The sequence below is a fragment of the Rhinolophus hipposideros genome (genome assembly GCF_964194185.1).
Source record: "Rhinolophus hipposideros genome assembly, chromosome: 3".
Lineage (NCBI taxonomy): Eukaryota > Metazoa > Chordata > Mammalia > Chiroptera > Rhinolophidae > Rhinolophus > Rhinolophus hipposideros.
This window is the reverse complement of record NC_138049.1, coordinates 99871688-99891118: the sequence shown is the minus strand read 5'-3', so window position 1 is coordinate 99891118 and position 19431 is coordinate 99871688. Positions and strand designations below refer to the sequence as shown.

General features: G+C 49.2%; 1 protein-coding gene across 2 annotated transcripts in view; it reads right to left on the bottom strand.

The window, feature by feature from the left end:
* KCNK5 (potassium two pore domain channel subfamily K member 5) overlaps positions 1–13795 on the bottom strand; it is a 37673-nt gene extending 23878 nt beyond the window's left edge. The window contains exons 1-2 of one of the 2 annotated variants that reach the window (XM_081039041.1): positions 13269–13793; positions 4344–4538 (exon numbers count right to left, since the gene is read on the bottom strand). In XM_081039041.1, coding sequence (XP_080895167.1) covers positions 4344–4439 — 96 coding nt within the window. In that variant the 5' untranslated portion in view covers positions 4440–4538; positions 13269–13793. Of the gene's footprint in view, positions 1–4343; positions 4539–13268 lie in introns of both variants that reach the window. The other variant, XM_081039040.1, reaches the window with a different exon arrangement.
* Positions 13796–19431: the final 5636 nt, after the last annotated feature.

Genomic DNA, 19431 nt, shown 5'->3' with positions numbered 1-19431 from the left:
CCGCATTACAGACAACTGGGGAGGCAGAGAGAGAGAAAACCGTGTCAATAATCCTGCGGGCTTCTGTTTTCATGGCGAGTTTCTGTGTATGCCCCAATGGTAACAGAGCCGCACACCCCACTGCCCTCACGCCCAGGCTTGTTTTCCTGTAACGTGAAGACTGGCTCCTACCTCACATTCACTTTGAGAAACACTAAATTGAGGCCCCAGGAAACCACCGCCACCCCCAGGGCCGGGCAGTGTGGACCACGTGGCCTGTGGCAGGCTGTCTGAGGGTCTCACTGCACAGGCCAGAGCCTACCAGGTCAATCGATAAGCAGCGGAGGTGGGGAGCAGTGTGTACACAGGTGGGAAACCGGCTTCACGGAGGGGAACATTGACAACATGTACATTAACGACCCCAACACGGAACAGATGGAGACAGGGGACTTGACCCCACACAGCTCTCGGCCCCTGGGTATTCTGAAAAGAGAGGGTGAGCCAAATACCCAGCACGCTTGGTGGACACAGGAGCCTTCGCCAGCAGGACCCAAAAGTGCCACCGGTGATGGGAGCTGCCCTGCCCAGGCCCCCCAGGGAGCCGGACCTGGGTCTAAACAGATGCTCACTCAGCGAGATGCTGACGCACTTCTCCAGGCCACCGATCGAACTGTCCCAACAGAGAACTGAGTGTCCCCAGCGAAGAGGGCACTGCACACACAAGAGGCAGAAGTGGGGGCAGTCTCACAGTGTTGAGAGGGTGAAGGCAGAATCTGGCTTGGCAGGTCCCCCACAGGGGCTAGGGACAGGAATTTTCCAGATCTGGGTTTTGGGGGCTGGTGGGAGAGAGGCCAAGGACAGGGCGGGCTATCTATCCAGCTTCAGGGTCAGGATGTTCCTTAATAATTACCCCCGTCCACAGTGCTAGGTTTGGGGTCCCATGGGGCACAGGTGGGGGGGCTTTGTGGGACGCGGGGAGGAGTGCACACAAGGTAAATCCCAGTGCAGTGGGGGCAGGGGGGTGCCCAGAGAGTGAGAGGGCTCAAAGGAAGGCAACCCTCAGGCAAAGGGCCAGGGGTACCTTCCCTGACAGCTCCAGCCTACAGCAACTTTTCCACCTTGGTGCCCCCGAGGTCCCTACAAGTTGGTACCCTACTTAATCCTTCACATACGTGGCATGGCCCCACCCCAATCTCCAAGGCAGGGATATGTCTAATACGTCTCATAATCCCCACAATCCTTGGCTCAGAGAGGGGTAGTGACCTGGCCTAGTCACACAGCAAGTCAGCCGAGCCAGGTCCAGGACCCAACTGTCTTGTAGTCCCCCACAGGGCCCCTCATAAGTAGATCTCAGGGCTGAGGCTGGAGGCTGGGGGATGGGAGAGGTGAGTGTTGAAAAGCTGATAATCAGGACACCCTCCGGTTTCCTGCTCCCCGGGGACTGCTGACAAGCCACTACTGAACAGCTTGCTCCACTTAGCCCACTCAGCACTTATTCCTCGGTGAGAGGCAGCCCTTCCACCACTCGCTGCTCCAAAGGGGGCCTGGATGCTGAGAAGGGAAGGGCACCCTTCCAAAGCTAACACTGTCAGGATGCATTCCACGACCCGGGAGGCGAGAGTTTTATTTGAACAGGAGCGATGGGGAAGGTACGGGCTGCTGTTCTTTCTCCTCCAGAAGGTCTATGAACAGGTGCCATCCTACATCCGGGCCATGGGAGGAACAAGAACCTTACACTAGACAGAAGGGGCACCCAAGCCAAAATAAACATTCAGTCCATAAAGGACCCGCCCCGGGGTCCTGGGCATGTTGCAAAATCACCGATTTGTCCCCAGCCATGCAGGCAGTACCTGGGCGGTGCATACTCCCCAGGATGAGGGCAAGGTTCAAGCTATTCCCTCCCAAGGTGCAGACCACAGCCCTGCTGGGGAAGCCAAATGGGGGACATGGGGGACGTGTCACAAGTGGGGTTTTAGCTTCTGGGGAGGTGGCAGGTAATGTGCAATGCAGGTAGGAACCCCACAGCTAAGAGACAACTGTGTTCTCCCCCTCCAGTTCTTTGATTTTCTTAAGGGCTCAGTGTCTGGGTCCCCTGATCCACAAATCCTGCAGTGAAGGGTCAGAGAGGAGCCTGCTAGGTCTGTAAGGATAACAACCAGAGCGGGGAGTCGGGACAGAATTGACAGCCCCAACTCTGAGCTGTGGCACCACTTACATAACCCAGGCTTTCCTGCTTTAAAACTTTTCACACTGAAAGTGGCAAACACACCTATACGTGGTCAATGTGGTCAGGAAATAGTGGTGTCAGAACCTACACGGCTGAACAGAGCAGTACTCAGTGAGGAGCCAACAGGCTTGTGCAGAGCACGGCTGGGGTTCTAGGAGCTACCGAGGCCCAAGGAAACAGTCCCAAAGAGCAGGCCTAGCAAGATCGGTAAGACCAGCATGAATTTCGGACACGTGGAGTCTAAAATGAGGCAACTCTGCAGCGCTCTGGACACAGAAATTCTGGGCTCAGGCCAGTAACTAGCTGTGTGGCCCTCAGTTATTTAATCTCTCTGCCTCCGTTGCCTTCTCTGCAAAATGAGGCAGCACCTATCTTACCATTGTTGGGGTGTCGATGCAATGTGACGATGGCCCTTGCGTGGCCCATGCAGACTGTCCTTCACTGAGTGCCAGCTGCTGTTTCTATGGCTGTGTGACTTTGCCATGCCTCCCTTTGCCACCCCCTTCTCCCCGCCAAAGTCATTGATGGTGTCAGTGCACAGAGACCTCAAGGGAGTTTCATGATCTGGCCTCCTGTCTGCGTCGAGGCTGATTGGGATCAAGGGTAGGGCCAGAGAGAGACAATATCACACAGGTAGCAGAGTCCAGGTCCCCTGGGCCACTGCAAGAAGGTTTCTGGCCTTTGGTCTGAGGAAGAAGACACACCGGGTTTTCTAAATTGGGGATCCCCTGACCGTTAGTGACCAGGAGACCTATTAGGTGTGGCAATCATTTCTCAACCTACCTCCTGTGGCTACTGCTTTGAAGAGCCCTCCCTAATTACCCCTATTTGGCTCTAATTACTTCTTTATTGTACTTCCCCCCCCCCCCCCCGACCCTGGTGAGCACAGTAACCTTGGAAAAGTTACATAACCTCCCAAGGTCTGGGCTTTGGCTCCAGGGCTGTAAAGGGAGGTCCAGTTAGATAACCACCAAGCTCCCTCTTGCCTCAGATTTTATGATTCGCTGCCAGGAGAGGTGCCCAGAACCTGACTCTCCTCCCCCATCAGCCATGCCAGCCTCCAAGGCTCCAGAAACACCAGCCAACTACAGCTTCTTGGGCGCAGACACTTGCAGAACAGGGTCCTGTGACCGGAAACTCCCTGGGGAGGCATCACATCACTTCGGCCCCAGGCTCTGGATGACCCCCAAAAAACATCCTCCTTTCTGAGTCTACAGTTCACCACAAATTCAACTTTTGCCTCTTATCCCAGAAAAACTCACTAGTGTGTGAGGAAGCTGGTGCTCAAGGTGGGGAGGGGTGTGCTGGGGCAGGTTAAGAAATCAGGCAGACCAGCTTAGGGTAAGTAGAGTGAGTGCTCTGTTCTCTCAGATACCATCAAGATTTTGATTTAAAAGCCACTGAAAAAGTAACGGCAACTGGACCTGGAGCTGAGCTGCGCCCTCCACAACTAAGATTGAAAGGACAACAACTTGAAGCTGAACAGCACCCTCCACAACTAAGACTGAAAGGACAACAACTTGACTTGGAAAAAAGTCCTGGAAGTACACACCGTTCCCCAATAAAGTCCTGTTCCCCTTCCCCAATAAAATCTAAAAAAAAAAAAAAAAAGAAAAAAAAAAGAAAAAAGGGGGATTAGAGGAGGGGTGACAAATGGCTCCGTGAAGAAAGGCTCTGGACTTGGACAAGTAGAGCAAGTTTAACCTGAGCTTAATTAAACAGTCTGTCCCCAGCTCCTCACCAGGCCTCTGTTTTTCCATCTGGCAAATGGGACAGCATTTCACTGCCAGACCTCGGAGGTCACAGGAAGGCACCTCAGATGAATGGGTCTGCAGAGACCTGCAGTAAGGTGGGGAGCCTGTGTATCGGCCCGCAGGCAATACTCCTGCTCCTTTCCCTGGGGCCACATCCTTGGTCAACTGTAGAGGGTATGCCCTGTGAGGTGGGCTATGGGAAGAAAAAGCCCAATGTAGGCTCCAGTCATGCCAAAGGAGTATCAGCTAGGGACATGCCCTTCTCCAGCAAACAGCCCAGCCTCTCCCTCCTGCTCCTCCTCAGAAGGTTCTGAGGATCAAACAAGCTTCCACACGGAAAGGGCAGCGGGGGTGTTGTTTCCCTTCCCCAGCACGTCACTTGCCTTCTTGGCTTCTGCAGTCCTGTTCTGAAGATATTGCCCAAAAGGCAGGTGCGGAACTTGCTCTTGGTGACGGGTCCCAAACAGGTCTGGGCACATAGTATGTGCTTAGTGAACGTCTGCTGAACAGAGGACTGGGTATTTGCTGTCTCCAGTTCCTTGAAAGCAGAAACCACGGCTTGCCTCCAGCACCTAGCCCTGCGAGGACAAAACCTGCTCAACACACTCACACTGACTTGACTGGCCTTGTTAATCCCAGGGGAAAGGAGTTTAGGAAAAGTTTATGAAACAAGGGATAGTGGGAGGGGGAGCAGAGAAAGGAATTCCTGGAGAGAAACAGACCCAGAGAGGGAGAGCTGTTTGTTCTGTGAAGTCCCTCAAGTAGGAGAGGATAACAGACTGTTCGTAAAAGTTAACGGACAGCTGGAAGCTGCGGTGTGTGAGCTTAACATGCATTTTCTGCTGTTATCTTCACTCCCAAGGGTATTCCAATGAAGCAATCAATGTGCTCAGTGTACAACTTAGAAGCAAAGGTGGTGTGATTTGAAAGCCTGTCCATAACCACTAGGAAACGTGGCCCCACTTCGTGTGGCTTAAAGGGGGAGATGGGAGTAAATTTTGATAATGGCAACCCCCCCCTCCCCGTCCTCCAGGATTTGGAGCCTAGGAGACCTGGGGTCAGAGTCTGGACCCGGCTCAGTTCACCCAGGTAACTGCCTTAACCTTGCAAGACGCTCAGACCCTCCTGACTGGACTTCTCAGCGGAAGGTCCACATGACTATCAGTGGTCCCCTCAGAGCCAGGCACACACTGGGCACTTGGGCCCAACAGATGCGTTCTGAGCCCGTCAGTGATTGACTAAAACCCACACGCTTAATGAGCATGTCTCGTGGGCGGGACCTGGGAACACAGGGCCTCGGTGGGAGCCACGGCCCCAACCACACGGGCTCCCAGAGCCTAGCTGGGCCTAATCTAACAGACACTCCAAGCCTTTGGAATGAATAAGTGAATTTACTCGAAGGAAGAGGTGAAATCGGACCAGGGTCACACAGCACAGACAGGAACTGTAGGGAGAATCAGACCCAGTTACGATCAGCTATTCCCTACACAGTGGTTCAGATCCGGGTCGCCCCAAGCACTTGTCCACTCAAAGGGAGGGGCTCAACTGGGCTTCTCTCCTGGCCTTGGGGCAAGCCCCTGTCCCTTAGGAGGTGCAGGTAAGCAGCTACAGCAAGATTACAGTGGGCCATGGGAGATGACAACAGCCAGAAGCGCATAATCCTGCCTAAGCAATTTGGCAGGAAACCCAAATGTTTAGATAGAGAGGAAAAATGAAATACACATTCCAAAGCCAATCAAAAAGACTTGCCTACCAGGACCCTGAGAGGGGAGGTGGGTGGTGTGTGACCCAGGGGCACAACTTTGACCCCAGATCCCACATGACCACTCTCCAGGGAGGTCACCTGTCAGGCCATTTGAACCCAGGAATCCTTCAGAAGGGAAAACGTTTAACCAAGGCCTGGGACAAGCCAGGACTAAGTAGACAAAGCCTTTCCTCTTTCCCCCAGACCAGGGAGAAGGACCCTGCTGGAAGGGAAAGGAAGTAAACCATCCAAAGTTTCAGGAGGTGACCATTAACTCTTTGAGGGGAGGGTTGTGGGTGAAATTTGCAGGAAATGGACAATGAGAGGGATTTGGTGCGTTTTATCATCTGTGTCTCCATCTCCAAGATTAGGGGCTCAGTATAGTATGGGGCCTGAAGCATGTGAGGGACAGGAGGACCCCCACAGAGACAGGAAACAGGAACAGCAGCTGAAACACAGCAAGTAACCTGTCCCATGTGCCAGGCATTGTGTGTAGTGTGTTTCCATGTATTCTGCAGACAGCAGGGAGCTACTGTACTATTATCCCATTTCACAGATGAGGAGATGGACTTGCTCAAGTCAACAGCTGAGTAGGCACCCCAAAAGCTGTCCCAAGTACCCTAGGGCTCTGAACACACCATAAGCCTTGCACTTCCCCACCTGTAGGCCTTTGCTCCTTGTTTTTTCCACCTTCAATGTGGCCTCACATAGAGTGAAATGGTTCTGAGTGTGGACTCAGGGTTCAAATCCCTGTCTTTCCACGTCTCAGCTGTACGGCCTCAGGCAAGTTACTGAACCTCTATGGTCCATTCTGTTGCTCCCACCATGAGGTAGTGCCATTGGGAGTACCCACCGCAGTGGGTTGCTGTGGATTCTTGAGAGAGTGCCCACAATAGTTCACACAGCCCGTGGCCAAGCCAGCACTCAGTAACTGTGAGCTGGCACTGCCACCACCCCCCAGGTCCCATCACTCCAACCTCCTGGCCTACCTCCACTCAGAGTCAAGGGTCTGAAGTGAGCAAGACAGCGTGAATCTTAGCCTTTGGCTAGCCATGCTGACCTGGGCAAATGCCCTGCCTTTTGGTTTCCTGCACAATGGGCAGAGCAGTAACACCTAACCCACAGGACTGGTTCAATGAGACACAGGGAAAGAACCAGCCCGATGCCTGGCACATAGCAGGTGTTCAGCAGAACGCTAACAAGCCCTGTGACTCACAGCGCTCATCCTTCCCGCCTGCCTCAAAATCCCCCTCATCCTTCCCGCCTGCCTCAAATTCCCCCTTCTCAAGTTCAAGAGCAGAAATTAACCTCTCAATGGTACACACTTGGTAGCTACCAGTACACTTCCCAATGTCAACCAGGGAACAACAGCTCCTTACCTTTCTTTCCCTACATCAAGAGCTCCCTGAGGGCAGTTGTTTTTATCAGAGCCAGCTCTCCCCAGACCTCATCTGGGGGACGTCAGAAGGAGGCAAACCTATTTCAAATAGGAATTGAATCCTCCAAAGCCCTCTGACCCGCATCCGTCTCTCCAGCCTCAACCATCTGCAAACCATCACTCAGCACCAGGACCGTATTTCCCCTCACTTCACCACCATGGCCCCAATTCTCTGAGCTCCCAAGGGCTAAGCCCTGTCTGGTTTCTGAGGCTTCAGCACACAGAGAAATGACAGCTGGCAGGGAGGGCCCCCTCTGGGATCCCCTAACTTTGCCCGGGTCTCTGAGGTTTGGGGACCAGATGAACTGCTCACAAAAAGCTCAGAGGCCTCAGGCAGCTGTACAGAACTAGAGCATGCTGCCCCCACTTTTACATCAAGGTGCAACTAAGACATAATCTGGGAAGGTCATCAAATGGGGGAGGTTGTCTTTGGCAGGGAGGGGGACCCAGACCTGGACCTCCCAAGGGGCTCATGGAAGAAAGAGAGTGGTACCTTAACTGAAAGTTGGGGTGTGGGGGAGCATGGGGCGGGCTCTTTGGAGGGGCTGTGAGCTCTGTAGGCTTTGGTGGAAAAACCCACACTCATATCAGAAGAAGAAAGGGAGGAGGCGTTCTTATCATAACACCCATGGGGTGAAGGGTTCAACCCACAGAAATGCCGTTAGTTTATAGAGTAGAATATTCCACTTCTTTTAAGTTGCAAACAGCTGTGAAGGAAGAGGGAACTTTCTGAAATGCTGTTACTCCTTGACTTGAAAATTGCAAAAATTTTGTGAGTTCAAATTCCTTGGCTAAACCCAGAGAGTTTTGTTATCTGACCCCTATCTCTCTGCCCACTGGCTGCAGCCAAGGCTGGGCTGATCCAGGGGCGATGCTCAGTGAAATCTCCAACAAGAGTCTTCTCTACTTTCTCCACACCCCAAAAGGAACATCAGAAGGAGGCAAATCGATTTCAAGTGCTTTTCTATAGTAACTACCTTTCCTGGCCTCTCTGTATCACCCAGTTCTGGCCAATCAGTTCTTACTCCAATCTGACATCCCAATTTGCATGAAGACTCTCTTGGGGGGTTCCACCTTAGGAGTATGGCCCCTCTGCTCCCCAAAGTCTTATACTTCCCTGTCATTGTCCCCTTCCCCCCACTACACACAGAGTTCAGAGGCTGAGCCCAATCTGACAGCAGACAGCCAAGTTCAAGATGAAAGCCCTTGGCCCGAGGTCAGAGCCGGCGGAGCACAGCATTCAAAACTGGAGGATTGTGTTTCTTTTAAACACCAGATTAAAGTATGGCAAAACCCCAGGAAAATACTTAGAAGCAACAGTCATCGCCTTCCTTGCACCCCCTCCTGTATGAGTCCCTTCACCCCCACGACAATCTTTCAACACTTGCTAATTTCTACCCTCAATAAGTCTCTATTACCTTGCCATCTGTAATCATGCTAAGGGCTCTAGTAAAACTCTCAAAACGATTCAATAAAACTTCACTTCACTGTTAAAACTCTAACCAGTGGTTAACTAAGGCAGATTTATCAATTGAGAATTTTTTTTTTTTGGCTGCCCTGGACTTTGAGAAGACCATAAAAAAGAAACTGAGCCTTTACGAAGGGATATCTTTCTTCCATTTCCTCTCAAAACCCCAACTTCTCCACTTTCCATTTCTCCAGTCCTAGAAGGTGAGAGAGTTCAAGTTAGAACTAATGACGTGGAGGGTGGAGGGGTCTCCATGATCACGGATAATCAAAAGATCTATTGTGTTCCTTTTACTTACAATGGCAGTTCAGAGGACCAGCACTTTTACAATTTCCAACAAAGCTGGAAACAAAAGAGGTTTTCACGTTAACCCTCAATGCTCCAAAAAAGTCAATGAATGTGCCCCATTGTGAGCATTTTGGTCAGATACAATTTTACCACAGAATCCATGGTTATATTTTTCAAGTGTTCGGAGGATTGGTGCTAATAAAAGGATGTGAGAACCTCCAAATTGGAATAAGCCTCACTGCTGTAGTCTGGAGCATGGATAGAGTAGGACAGGTCCAGAAGATAAGAGGAGAAGGGTCTGGGACACATGGAAAACCTCTGAACACAACACTGTAGTTTGGAGCTTAGGCAGCAAGGAGGCCAGTGGGATCCAAGAGGCTTCTGGGAACTGGTCAGCTAGGTGAGCAGTGCAGGAAAACTCAAGTTAGGGATGGGGTGTCCCAGTGGAAGGCAGGGACTGGAGTGACATCTAACATACAACCAGGAGATTTGGGAACCTCAAGAGTCACAGCACAAAGCAATACCCCACCCTCTCTCCATTTCTTTTCCCTCCTAATTCCACGACCCCACCCTGGCTTGAGTCTCCTCCTGAGAGCTCTCCTAACCCCTCAGGCTGGACCTGGGGGCCCTCATTAAAAGTCCCTCCTGAATATCTCTGTGGGGCCATCACAAACTGTCTTATAGATTCATTCATCCTACTCCCCAGCAGCCAGTGTGCACTTGGCTGTCTTAATTCATCTTTGCAAACCCAGCACTTTGCCCAGTGCCTGGCGCACAGTGGGTGCTTAACAAATGGCTGTTGACTAATTCCCAGGTACACTGGACTATAACGCACTTTGACTTGAAACCTGACTCTACATGATACGATCCTGTAGATCGTAAGTTATATCATCTTTTCCAGCCTCATTGTCCCCATCTGTAAAAGGGGGTGGTCACCAAGCTCAGATTAAAATAAGAATGTACATAAAGTGCTTATTCAAAGCTCTGCGGCATGGTGAGCTCTCAAATCCTTCCTGTTTACCATCAGTGCACACTGGAGGTGATGGTTGAGAAGAATTCACTCTTCCCCTTTACCCCAATCCTGAGCTTTTGTGCTTCCAGAGGAGTGGGGTATGGCGCCTATGCTTACTTCAGTAATGGCGGAGGTGTCGGCTCAGCCAGGCACAACACTGAGACGCCTGCATGCAGATGTCTGTTCTTGAGGAAACAGAATCTCCCAGCAGACCAGAGTCCAGCTGAACCAATTTACTAAACTCACTTACAGACCAACCATTCAACAACAGCTTCTCGTGCCCAAAAGGGAGGGCAGCGGTGTACCAAGAGGCAGACAGCTGGTTCCCACCCCAGGCTGTGCCCTCCTGCTGTGTCACCAAGGCCACTTGAACTTCCCTGAGCGTCAGTGTCCTTATCTGAATACGTAAGGTTGCTGGAAGGAGTACCTGATTTCATACAAGTATGGCAACCTGCCTTGGTCAGTGTGTTCTCAACAATAAAAAGCGACAGAGGGAGACGGCTCGCTCTCCTAAGTGACACCTTCACGCATCTTGCCGCATGCTTCTTTATTTGACCCTCACCAGACCCTCATGTAGCAGATGAGGAAAGAGGCAAGCTTAAGTGGTTTGATGGGTAAATGGCCCAGCCCGATGGCAAAACCAGCCTGTGCCCTCTTCTCATAAAATGCACATACTACCCACCACGCCCAAAGGGCCAAGTCCATGCTAACACCCCTTGTGGGAGCCTCTGCAATTTAGGAAGAGACTGGGGGAGGGTATCACCCAACCCCTGGTGGAGGAAGCTTCACAGCAAGGGTTCAAGATGGTTCTGATGGCAGGAAGGAGGGCGACCACGTGGTCCAAAGCTGGTGGGGCCTGAGCATTTGAAAGTCAACCTCCACCCACCTCAGTCTGAACAGGGAGGAAGCACCTGACAAGTCAGGGACCATTTCCAGAGATCTAAAGAAAGGTGTGTAAACTCCCATTCTCCTGCATTTGAAAGTACACAATTTCCAGTGTGAGAAAAACCCCAACCCAGACTGCACCACCCCCACACCCTTCCTACAACCCTTCCCTGGAGCCTGCCCCCACCCCAGGAATTCCTAGCAAGGGACTCCTTTAGAATTACAAAGGTGATTCAGAACGCAATAAAAACACAGAACCTCAGGTGGAAAATGCCCAAACAACCAGATAGATGGAAAAGAAGATTTCGGAATTCTCCTTTTCCCTTAAAGCAATTTCCTGACGCCTGAGGCAGTGTCCCAAGTCACAGATCAGAAAGCTGAGCCAGGCAGATTTCTGGAGACTAAAAGTAACACTAGCAAAATGCTTCCACTGGTTTTCATTTCTTGGGTTTTTCCTGTGAAGGGAGGAGACTCGCCCAGTTGGAGATGGTTTGAGTGTTTTGGCTGGGGACGGGGACAGGATTACCCATAATCATCTCCAAATCACTGGCCTGACACCCAAGTCCTTTTTCTAAAAGTTACCTGCCCATTTCGGGGGCAGTTAACAGGACCTCCAAATAAGAGGCATTTTGTTTGCTTAAACACCTTAGGAAAGCTGTCTAACCTCCAAAGCTACTACCACCAGCTGCACCCGGCTGCCTTACCCTAACCCCTCCTTTTCCTTTCTCCTTGTGTTTTGAAGTTTATTTTCCCACATTCAGCCTTGAATTCTTTCCTTCCTTCCCCTGCAGTGGCGGAGGAGCAGCGAAGAGGGAAACACTTCGAAGGCAGCTCAATTCTTTATCACACCCGCCTGCCTTCTTCCCCTCTAAACAAAGCCCTGGAAGTAACTAAACAACAGCTCGTTGTCCAGAAGAATTGTTTCCTCAAGGGAAATTATCAAGCGACCAGTGACCCCTCCCCAACACATGCACACAGGGCAGACACCCAGCCAAAGGTACCCGTACCACCCCAGAATTCCTGCTCTTAGGAGCTAAACCACCTTCTGAAGCTCACCTCCCGCCAGCCTGCACCCCGGAACTGCTACAGGACCGGAGACTCTCCCCACTAAAATCAAACACCCAACCTGCTGACCTAAGCCTCCCCACTTCCACTGGCCCCTGAGAGGATAAGTGTACTTGCCCTACTCCCAGCAGGCACCGATATACTCCTCCAAGTGAATGTCTACTGATCTGGGGACAAAAATGGAGAACCACAGGCAAGATAGCTTCGTGTTTTCCAATGCTTTCAACCTTCAGTGCAGGAAAGATGGATGAAGACGGGTTCGTTTCCATTTAACATATGGGGAAACTGAGGCCAGGAAAAAATGAGACAACTAGACAGCCATAAAGCACTGGGGACGGCTGTAGATTAAATGTTTTTCCTCATCAAACCTCCTTTATGGCGTCTTTCACCCCAAGAGAAATGTTAACATCTTAGATCACCTACTCCTTCTCCACCTCCCAATCTAGAGCCTTCACTGACTCTTACTCAGGTCCTGGTCAGTCCACAGGAGGGATACCATTAGTGCAGGCCAAGAAGAGTGGATGGTTAAGGCTAAGAGCCTTCGAGAAACGGGGGTAGAGGGCATCGGTCACCAAACTGGCCAAAGGTCAGCCCCACAGTTTATCCGCGGGCAGTCGATGCCATCCATTGGGCATGTGAACAAGAAACTCCCAATGCCAACACGTCCCATTCTGCACGTCTCTCCCCCCACCCCCACCCCCGCCCCCCAAAGGAACTCCCGGGGTTTGTTCTTTTGTTCAACCTACGTACTACTTTCACGAAGTCTAACTCCAAGGCCTTGGAGTTAGCCTTCCCGAATGGGCGAGATAAGGCTTCTCGGAAGCCTGGGTCGTGTTCTCAGCATCCCAGCCCCCAGCCCCCATCCCAGAGGCTCACGCACCACAGAGCCTCCTACCCCGAGACCTGCGGGGGCTGCAGGGTCTTTGCTCAGGCAGGACCCTCCCGCAACTACTCCGGGCTCTCACGTTCCCGGAGAAAAGCCGGGCAGGCGCGGCACTGGCCCCGGAGCTGGGAGGTGGAGATGCCAGAGGGTGACACCGGGCTCGGCTCCCTAATTCCGAGAACGTCCCAAGGAAAGACAAACGCCTTTATCCGCCCCACAGCCTCCCTCCAAGGAGAAAGATACCCGCACATTGCCACCGAGCCACCAAGCGCCCGGTTCACCTGGGGGTCAACCCTAAGTTCTCTCTGAACAAACTGGGTTCCAAAGAGTCTCCGCATGTGGGTGACTCCTGTGTCCACGGGTGAACGACAAATCCCAGAAGCCAGATCCATGACGAGACATCCCGTCCAGTCACCCCCAGGGCCACCCACAGAGACGGACGGTCATCCAAAGCCGGGAGGGGCGTCCCTCCCTAAAGCACCAGCCAGCTTCAGGTGTGTCTGTAGGGGCAAAGCGGCGGCTCACCTGCAGGATCTTGTCCAGGCCCTCCTGGCCCAAGCACGGGAACTCCTTGAGTAGACGCAGTTTCTGTGTATAGTAGTTTTTCTTAGCCTCTTTCCAATGTGGCTCCTCCAGCACCTCGAAGATCGCCGCCCCGATGGCCAGGTAGAAGATGATGGCCGAGGTGAGCAGAGGGCCCCGGTCCACCATGGCTCCCGAGACACCGCCTCCCGGAGAAAGCGTTCCCAAGCCCCAGTGGCTCCGGGTCTACCCGCCCGCCAGCCTCGGGGAACAGCTGTTTGAATTTGGAGCTCCGCATGCGCAGTGCCCCGTGTCCCTGGCGCAGCTTCCCCGACAAAGTTGCCCCTCCAAGTTGGCCCACTGAACGCGGGGAACTGTGCGGGGCCCTGCTCACGCGGGCTGGGCGTGGGCGCACAACAAGGAGTCCAAGGGGGCGCCCTGGACCGCGAGAGAAAAGGGAGCTGGGGGAACTCAGGGCCACCTCTGCGGAGACACGTGGGGCGCCCTCCGCGCGCCACTGCAGTGTGTGCGGCGCCCGCCTCCGCGCGCCTCTTTAACTAGCGCCCGGCGCGCGCCACCCGCCCTCGCGCGCCGGGCCCCCGCGGGGGAGGGGCCCGGTAAGGCCCCGCCCCTCGCCAGCCCCACCCCCACGCAGGCTCCGGGGCCGGCAGGAGTCACGCCGAGCGAGGTGCGCCCCGGTGCTCCTTGGGCCCCCTGGGGCCGAAGCCTGAGGGGTTGGGGTCGCTGGGATTCGCATTTGCTATTACTACTCGTGCATTAAATAAAATGAGTGGTACTTAATAACTGGGGCCAGAAAGTTATTACTGTTGTTAATTTTCATTGTAGTAATATAGTTTTCATTTACTGGCGTTTCTACCAAGAAACCTTGAGTCTCAGTCTCTGTCTCACACACCTTACTGTAAGCCTGGGGAAAAGGCATGACAAAGGGACTGGAGAAGCTGTAGAGAATCAGAATATGAGAAACTAATCCAGCCAAAAAGGCGTGACTCCTCCCTCTGGCCCTTCTCACCTGCGCTGGTGAGACCCCCACAAGGGGAAGGAGCAGTCTAGGTAGCACTGTTTTTCTTTACACGCACCCATCCCACACACTGTAATTCTAGGGGAAACACTTGCCCTCTTTCATATGCCCACGCCTATTTAAAAGTGCAGACCGCACCCTCCCACACACACACACACTTACTCCTCGTCCCCCTTATTAGCCTTATTTTCTTCCAAGCACTAAACTTCAAATATACTATATAACTCTAACATACTACCGGGGGTGCCAAAAAAGTGTATACACATGACTTGTATTCATCTCTTGTTATCGGTATATATTTAGTGTTACAATGTTAATAAAGTTTTTTCCTTTCTTAAAATGTGTATACGTTTTTTTGGCACCCTCTGTATATCACACTAAACTGACAGCTGGTGGGTGGGGAGTCTGGATTGTTCAATGACATATTCCCAGGGCCCGTTTCATAGTAGACACTCATTAAACATTTGTACAATGAAGGAGTGAATGACTGTCAAAAACATTTGTCAAGAACACAAACCCAATGAAAGTCCTAGCCAGAGCAATTATGCAAGAAAAAGAAACAAAAGTCACCCAAATTGGAAAGAAAAAAAATAAAATTATCACAATTTGTAGATGACGTGATATTATGTGTAGAAAACCCTACTAAAGAGTCCACCAAAAAAACTGTTAGAGCTAATCAATGAATTCAGTAAAGTAATAGGACTCAAAATCAATATACAAAAATCAATTCTGTTTCCATATACTACTAATGAAATATCAGGAAGAGGAATTAATGGTGCAATCTCATTTACAATTACATCAAAAAATACCTAGGAACTAACTTAATCAAAGAGGTGAAAGAACTGTACACTGAAAACTATAAGACACTGATGAAAAGAAATTGAAGGAGACACAAATAAATTGAAAGATATTCTATGCTCATAGATTGGAAGAATTAATATTGTTAAAATGTACATCCTGTCAAATATATGGTTGATGGAAGGATAACTGCCTCTGGGTGGTGAACACACAATACAATATATAGATGATGTTTTATATAAATGTATACTTGAAACCTATATAATTTTACTAACCAATGTCACCTCCAATAAGTTTAATAAAAAATTACAATTAAAAAAATATACATCCTACCAAAGCACTCTAAAATTCAATGCAATCCCTATCAAAATTCCAATGGCATTTTTCAAAGAAATATAACAAATAACGTAAAATTTGTTTGGAATCAAAAAAGACCCAGAATAGCCAAAGCAATCTTGACAAACAAGAAAAAGCTGGACGCATCAAAATCCCTGATTTCAAACTATAATACGAAGCTATAGTAATCAAAACAGTGTGGTATTGGTATAAACACAGACTCACTGTCAATGGAACAGAATAGAGCCCAGAAATAAACCGATTCATATATGGTCAACCAATTTACAACAAAGGAAATGAGAGTATACAATAGGGGAAAGGACAGTCTCTTCAATAAATGGTGTTGGGAAAACTGGACGGCCACATGCAAAAGAATGAAACTAGACTGCTATCTGACACCATACACACAAGTTAAACCAAAATGGATTAAAGACTTGAATGTAAGACCTAAAACCATAAAATCCTAGAAGAAAACATAGGCAGCACACTCCTTGACATCAGTTTTGGTGTCTTGGCAATGACTTTTTTTGGAACTGACTCTAAAAGCCAAGGCAACAAAAGCAAAAATAAGCAAGTGGGACTGCGTCCAACCAAAAATCTTCTGCACAGCACAGGAGATCATCAACAAAATGAAAAGGCAACCTCCCGAATAGGAGGTTGCGAATCATATATCTGATAAGGGATTAATATCCAAAATATATTTTAAAAATTCATACAACTTAATAGGAAAAAGCAAAACAATTTAATTAAAAAAAGGAAAGAGGATCTGAATAGAAATTTTCCCAAGAAGACATACAGATGGCCAACTGGTACCTGAAAAGATGCTCAACATCATTACTCATCAGGGAAATGCAAATCCGAACCATAATGAGCTATCACTTCACATTTGTCAGAATGGCTATTATCAGAAAGACAAAAAATAACACGTGTTGAGGAGAACAGGACACTCCTGTACACTGTTGATGGGAATGTAAACTGGCACATCTACTATGGAAAACAGTATGGCGGTTCCTCGAAAAATTAAAAATAGAACTACCACATGATTCAGCAATTCCACTTCTGGGATTTATGTGAAGAAAACAGAAAACACTAACTTGAAAAGATATATGCACCCCCATGTTCATCGCAGCATTACTTACAATAACCAAGACAGGGAAAACTCAGTGCTCATCCATTGATAAATGGATAAAGAAAATGTGGTGTATATCTATACCATGGAATGCTATTTAACCATAAAAAAGAATGAAATCTTGCCATTTGCAACAACATGGATTGACCTTGGGGGCATTATGCTAAGTGAAATAAATCAGCTATAGAAAGACAAACACCATACGATTTCACATGTATGTGAAATCAAAAAACAACAACAAAAAACCAAGCTCACAGATACAGAGCCTGATTGGTGGTTGCCAGAGGCAGGGGGTTTGCGGAGGGGGGTGGTGGTGAACGAAATGGGTGAAGGGAGTCAAAAGGTACAAACTTCACGGATATATAATGTGCAGCCAGGTGACTACAGTTAATAATACTATATTGCATACATGAAAGTTGCTGAGGGTAAATCAGAAAAGTCCAAATCACAAGAAAAAAACTTTTTTCTTCAACCCAAAATTTGTTTTACTTTCATACTTTACCACTAGTCTTTACAGCTTCCCTATAAATGCTTTGTTGATACAAAAAACATTGTGTAACCTTTTTTTTTCTTCAGTGATCAGGCATCTACATCATCCCTGAGGTGGTCTCCCAAGTGGGACAAGTGTCCATCGGATACCCTACAAAATCTTTACAACATTATTGGTTACGTTCCCCAAATTAATTTCAAAACCCCATGACCATCTTGTGGTTACCAACTGTTTTCTAATCCCCTCACCTTCCTCCTTATCCCTGCCCCCCTCTCATCTAGCACCCCTCAGTTTTTCCTCTATGTCTCGAAAACTGTGTCTGATTAGTTCATTCACTTATTCTTTTCTTTAGATTCCACATATAAGTGAGATCATATGGTCTTTGTCTTTCTCTGTCTGACTTATTTCACTTAACATAATGTTCTCTAGATCCATCCATGTTGTTGCAAATGGTAAGATTTCTTTCTTTATGGCTGTGTAATACTCCATTGTATAAATGTACCACAGTTTCTTAATCCAGTCGTCTACTGATCGGCATTTCGGTTGTTTCCATGTCTTGGCTATTGTGTATAGTGCTGCAATAAACATAGGAGTGCATACAGATTTTTGAATTAGAGTTTTGGATTTCTCCAGATAGGAGTAGAATTACTGGATCATAAGGTAGTTCCATTAAGAAAAATCTTTTGTTAACTATGTATGGTGATAGATATTAACTAGACTTATGGTGATCATTGCATAATACATATAAGTATCAAATCATTGTGTTGTACACCTGAAACTAATATAATGCTATATTAGTCAATTATACCTCAATTAAAAAATAACCAAATTTATTAAACAACAAAAACACACATACCCAGGATATTTCTCACTCATCTTGCTACAAATTACTGTCTATAAACCATAAATCCCAGGCAGGAGTACATCCTTTCCATGCATCATAAGCAGGGCCTGTCATTATACCCACTTTGCAGTAAGGAAACTGAAGCTGAGGTGGGTTATTTGTTCAAAGTCTCTCAACCAGGAACACTGAAAAGTTGGAGAGACCCAATCCTTCCAGCACTCTGTACCAAGGGCTGGCCCTGACCCTGTCTGTCTTGGAGGGGTCAGGTGCAGCAGTAGGTCAACTTCCCTCACTTCTCCCTGGTCAAGACCTTTTCTGTTTTCCCCCTTGGGGGAAGTGTACGTGGTGGGAGTGTCAAGAGTTAGGGCAGTTTTTACTGGAGGAGGAGAACAGGGATAGGTGTGTGTGATATTGCCAAATCTGGCTGGAGCAGAGGAGCTAGGGATGAAGTTTTGAAGATTAATTTGGATTCGTACATGTTTCTATCTCTCCTTTATGGCACCATGTGTGTGTCCCCAGGAGGCTCGATAGGAAGCTGGGAAGCCCCAGGTTTCCTGATTTTGTGTCCCTGAAGCCTTGGGGAGCCAAGTGCCCTCTGATAAAAGTGAACTGGCACCTTAGGATGTTTAACAATGGAACTGGGAGGACTATGGGTGGAGCTGGGCCCCTTGTTAACTCCGTAGTCTTGACTTCTTTTTGAACTTTGTGGTAACTTCCAGGTGAGGGATGTGAATAAAGGGGGAAGCCATGTTGGTCTCTGCGCTCTTTTTTTCCACGTGGGTGGCTGGTTGGGACGCAGGCTGATGAGTGTGGATATACACACTCCTTGGTGGCTTTGTTTTCTTTTTTCTTTTCCTGAATAAACCATTCTTTGGTGGATTACCTGGAGAATTATTTGTCCAGTCAACACCTCAACGAGGCCTTGAGGTGGCTCCCTCTAGATGGGAGGGAGCCTCCCCTGCCAGGCCCCCTCACCGACTCCATCCAGAGCCCTCCTCTCTAACCCTGCCTGCCTCCTACCCACCGTGCACCAATCTGTGTGGTCCCACTCTCCAGCCCTTAGCCCTTACAGAGACCAGGCTTACATCTCTGTTCCCCCTCTCTGTCAAGGGCTGTGGTGTGAAGAGTTCATTCAGTGTGGGTTGGGGCAGTATGGGAGGCCACAGGCTCTCTCTGTTTGGAAAATTCTGTACCATTCCTCTCCCACCTCCAGACTGCATTCTCTTCCTAAAAAAATAAAGGGCCTCTTCCTATTTCAGTCTTAACTGTCTCACAAAAACACTACAGAACACTTTGGGTGGGATTAACTGGTTTTTATTCAAAGTTTTTATAATTTCCAGTTTATCTTTCTACTTTTCCTATTTCTTCATTTCCGGACCGCTATCTCTTTCTAGGGCTCTCAATGTCAGGCTCAGTCTCTCCCCATCCTCTCCTGTTGTCCCATTCCTTACCTTCCTGTATTTTCCCAAACCCCTTAGCCTAGCTTTCCATTCTCCCTGCTCCTGCCTCTCTCTTTCCTTTGTCTCTTTC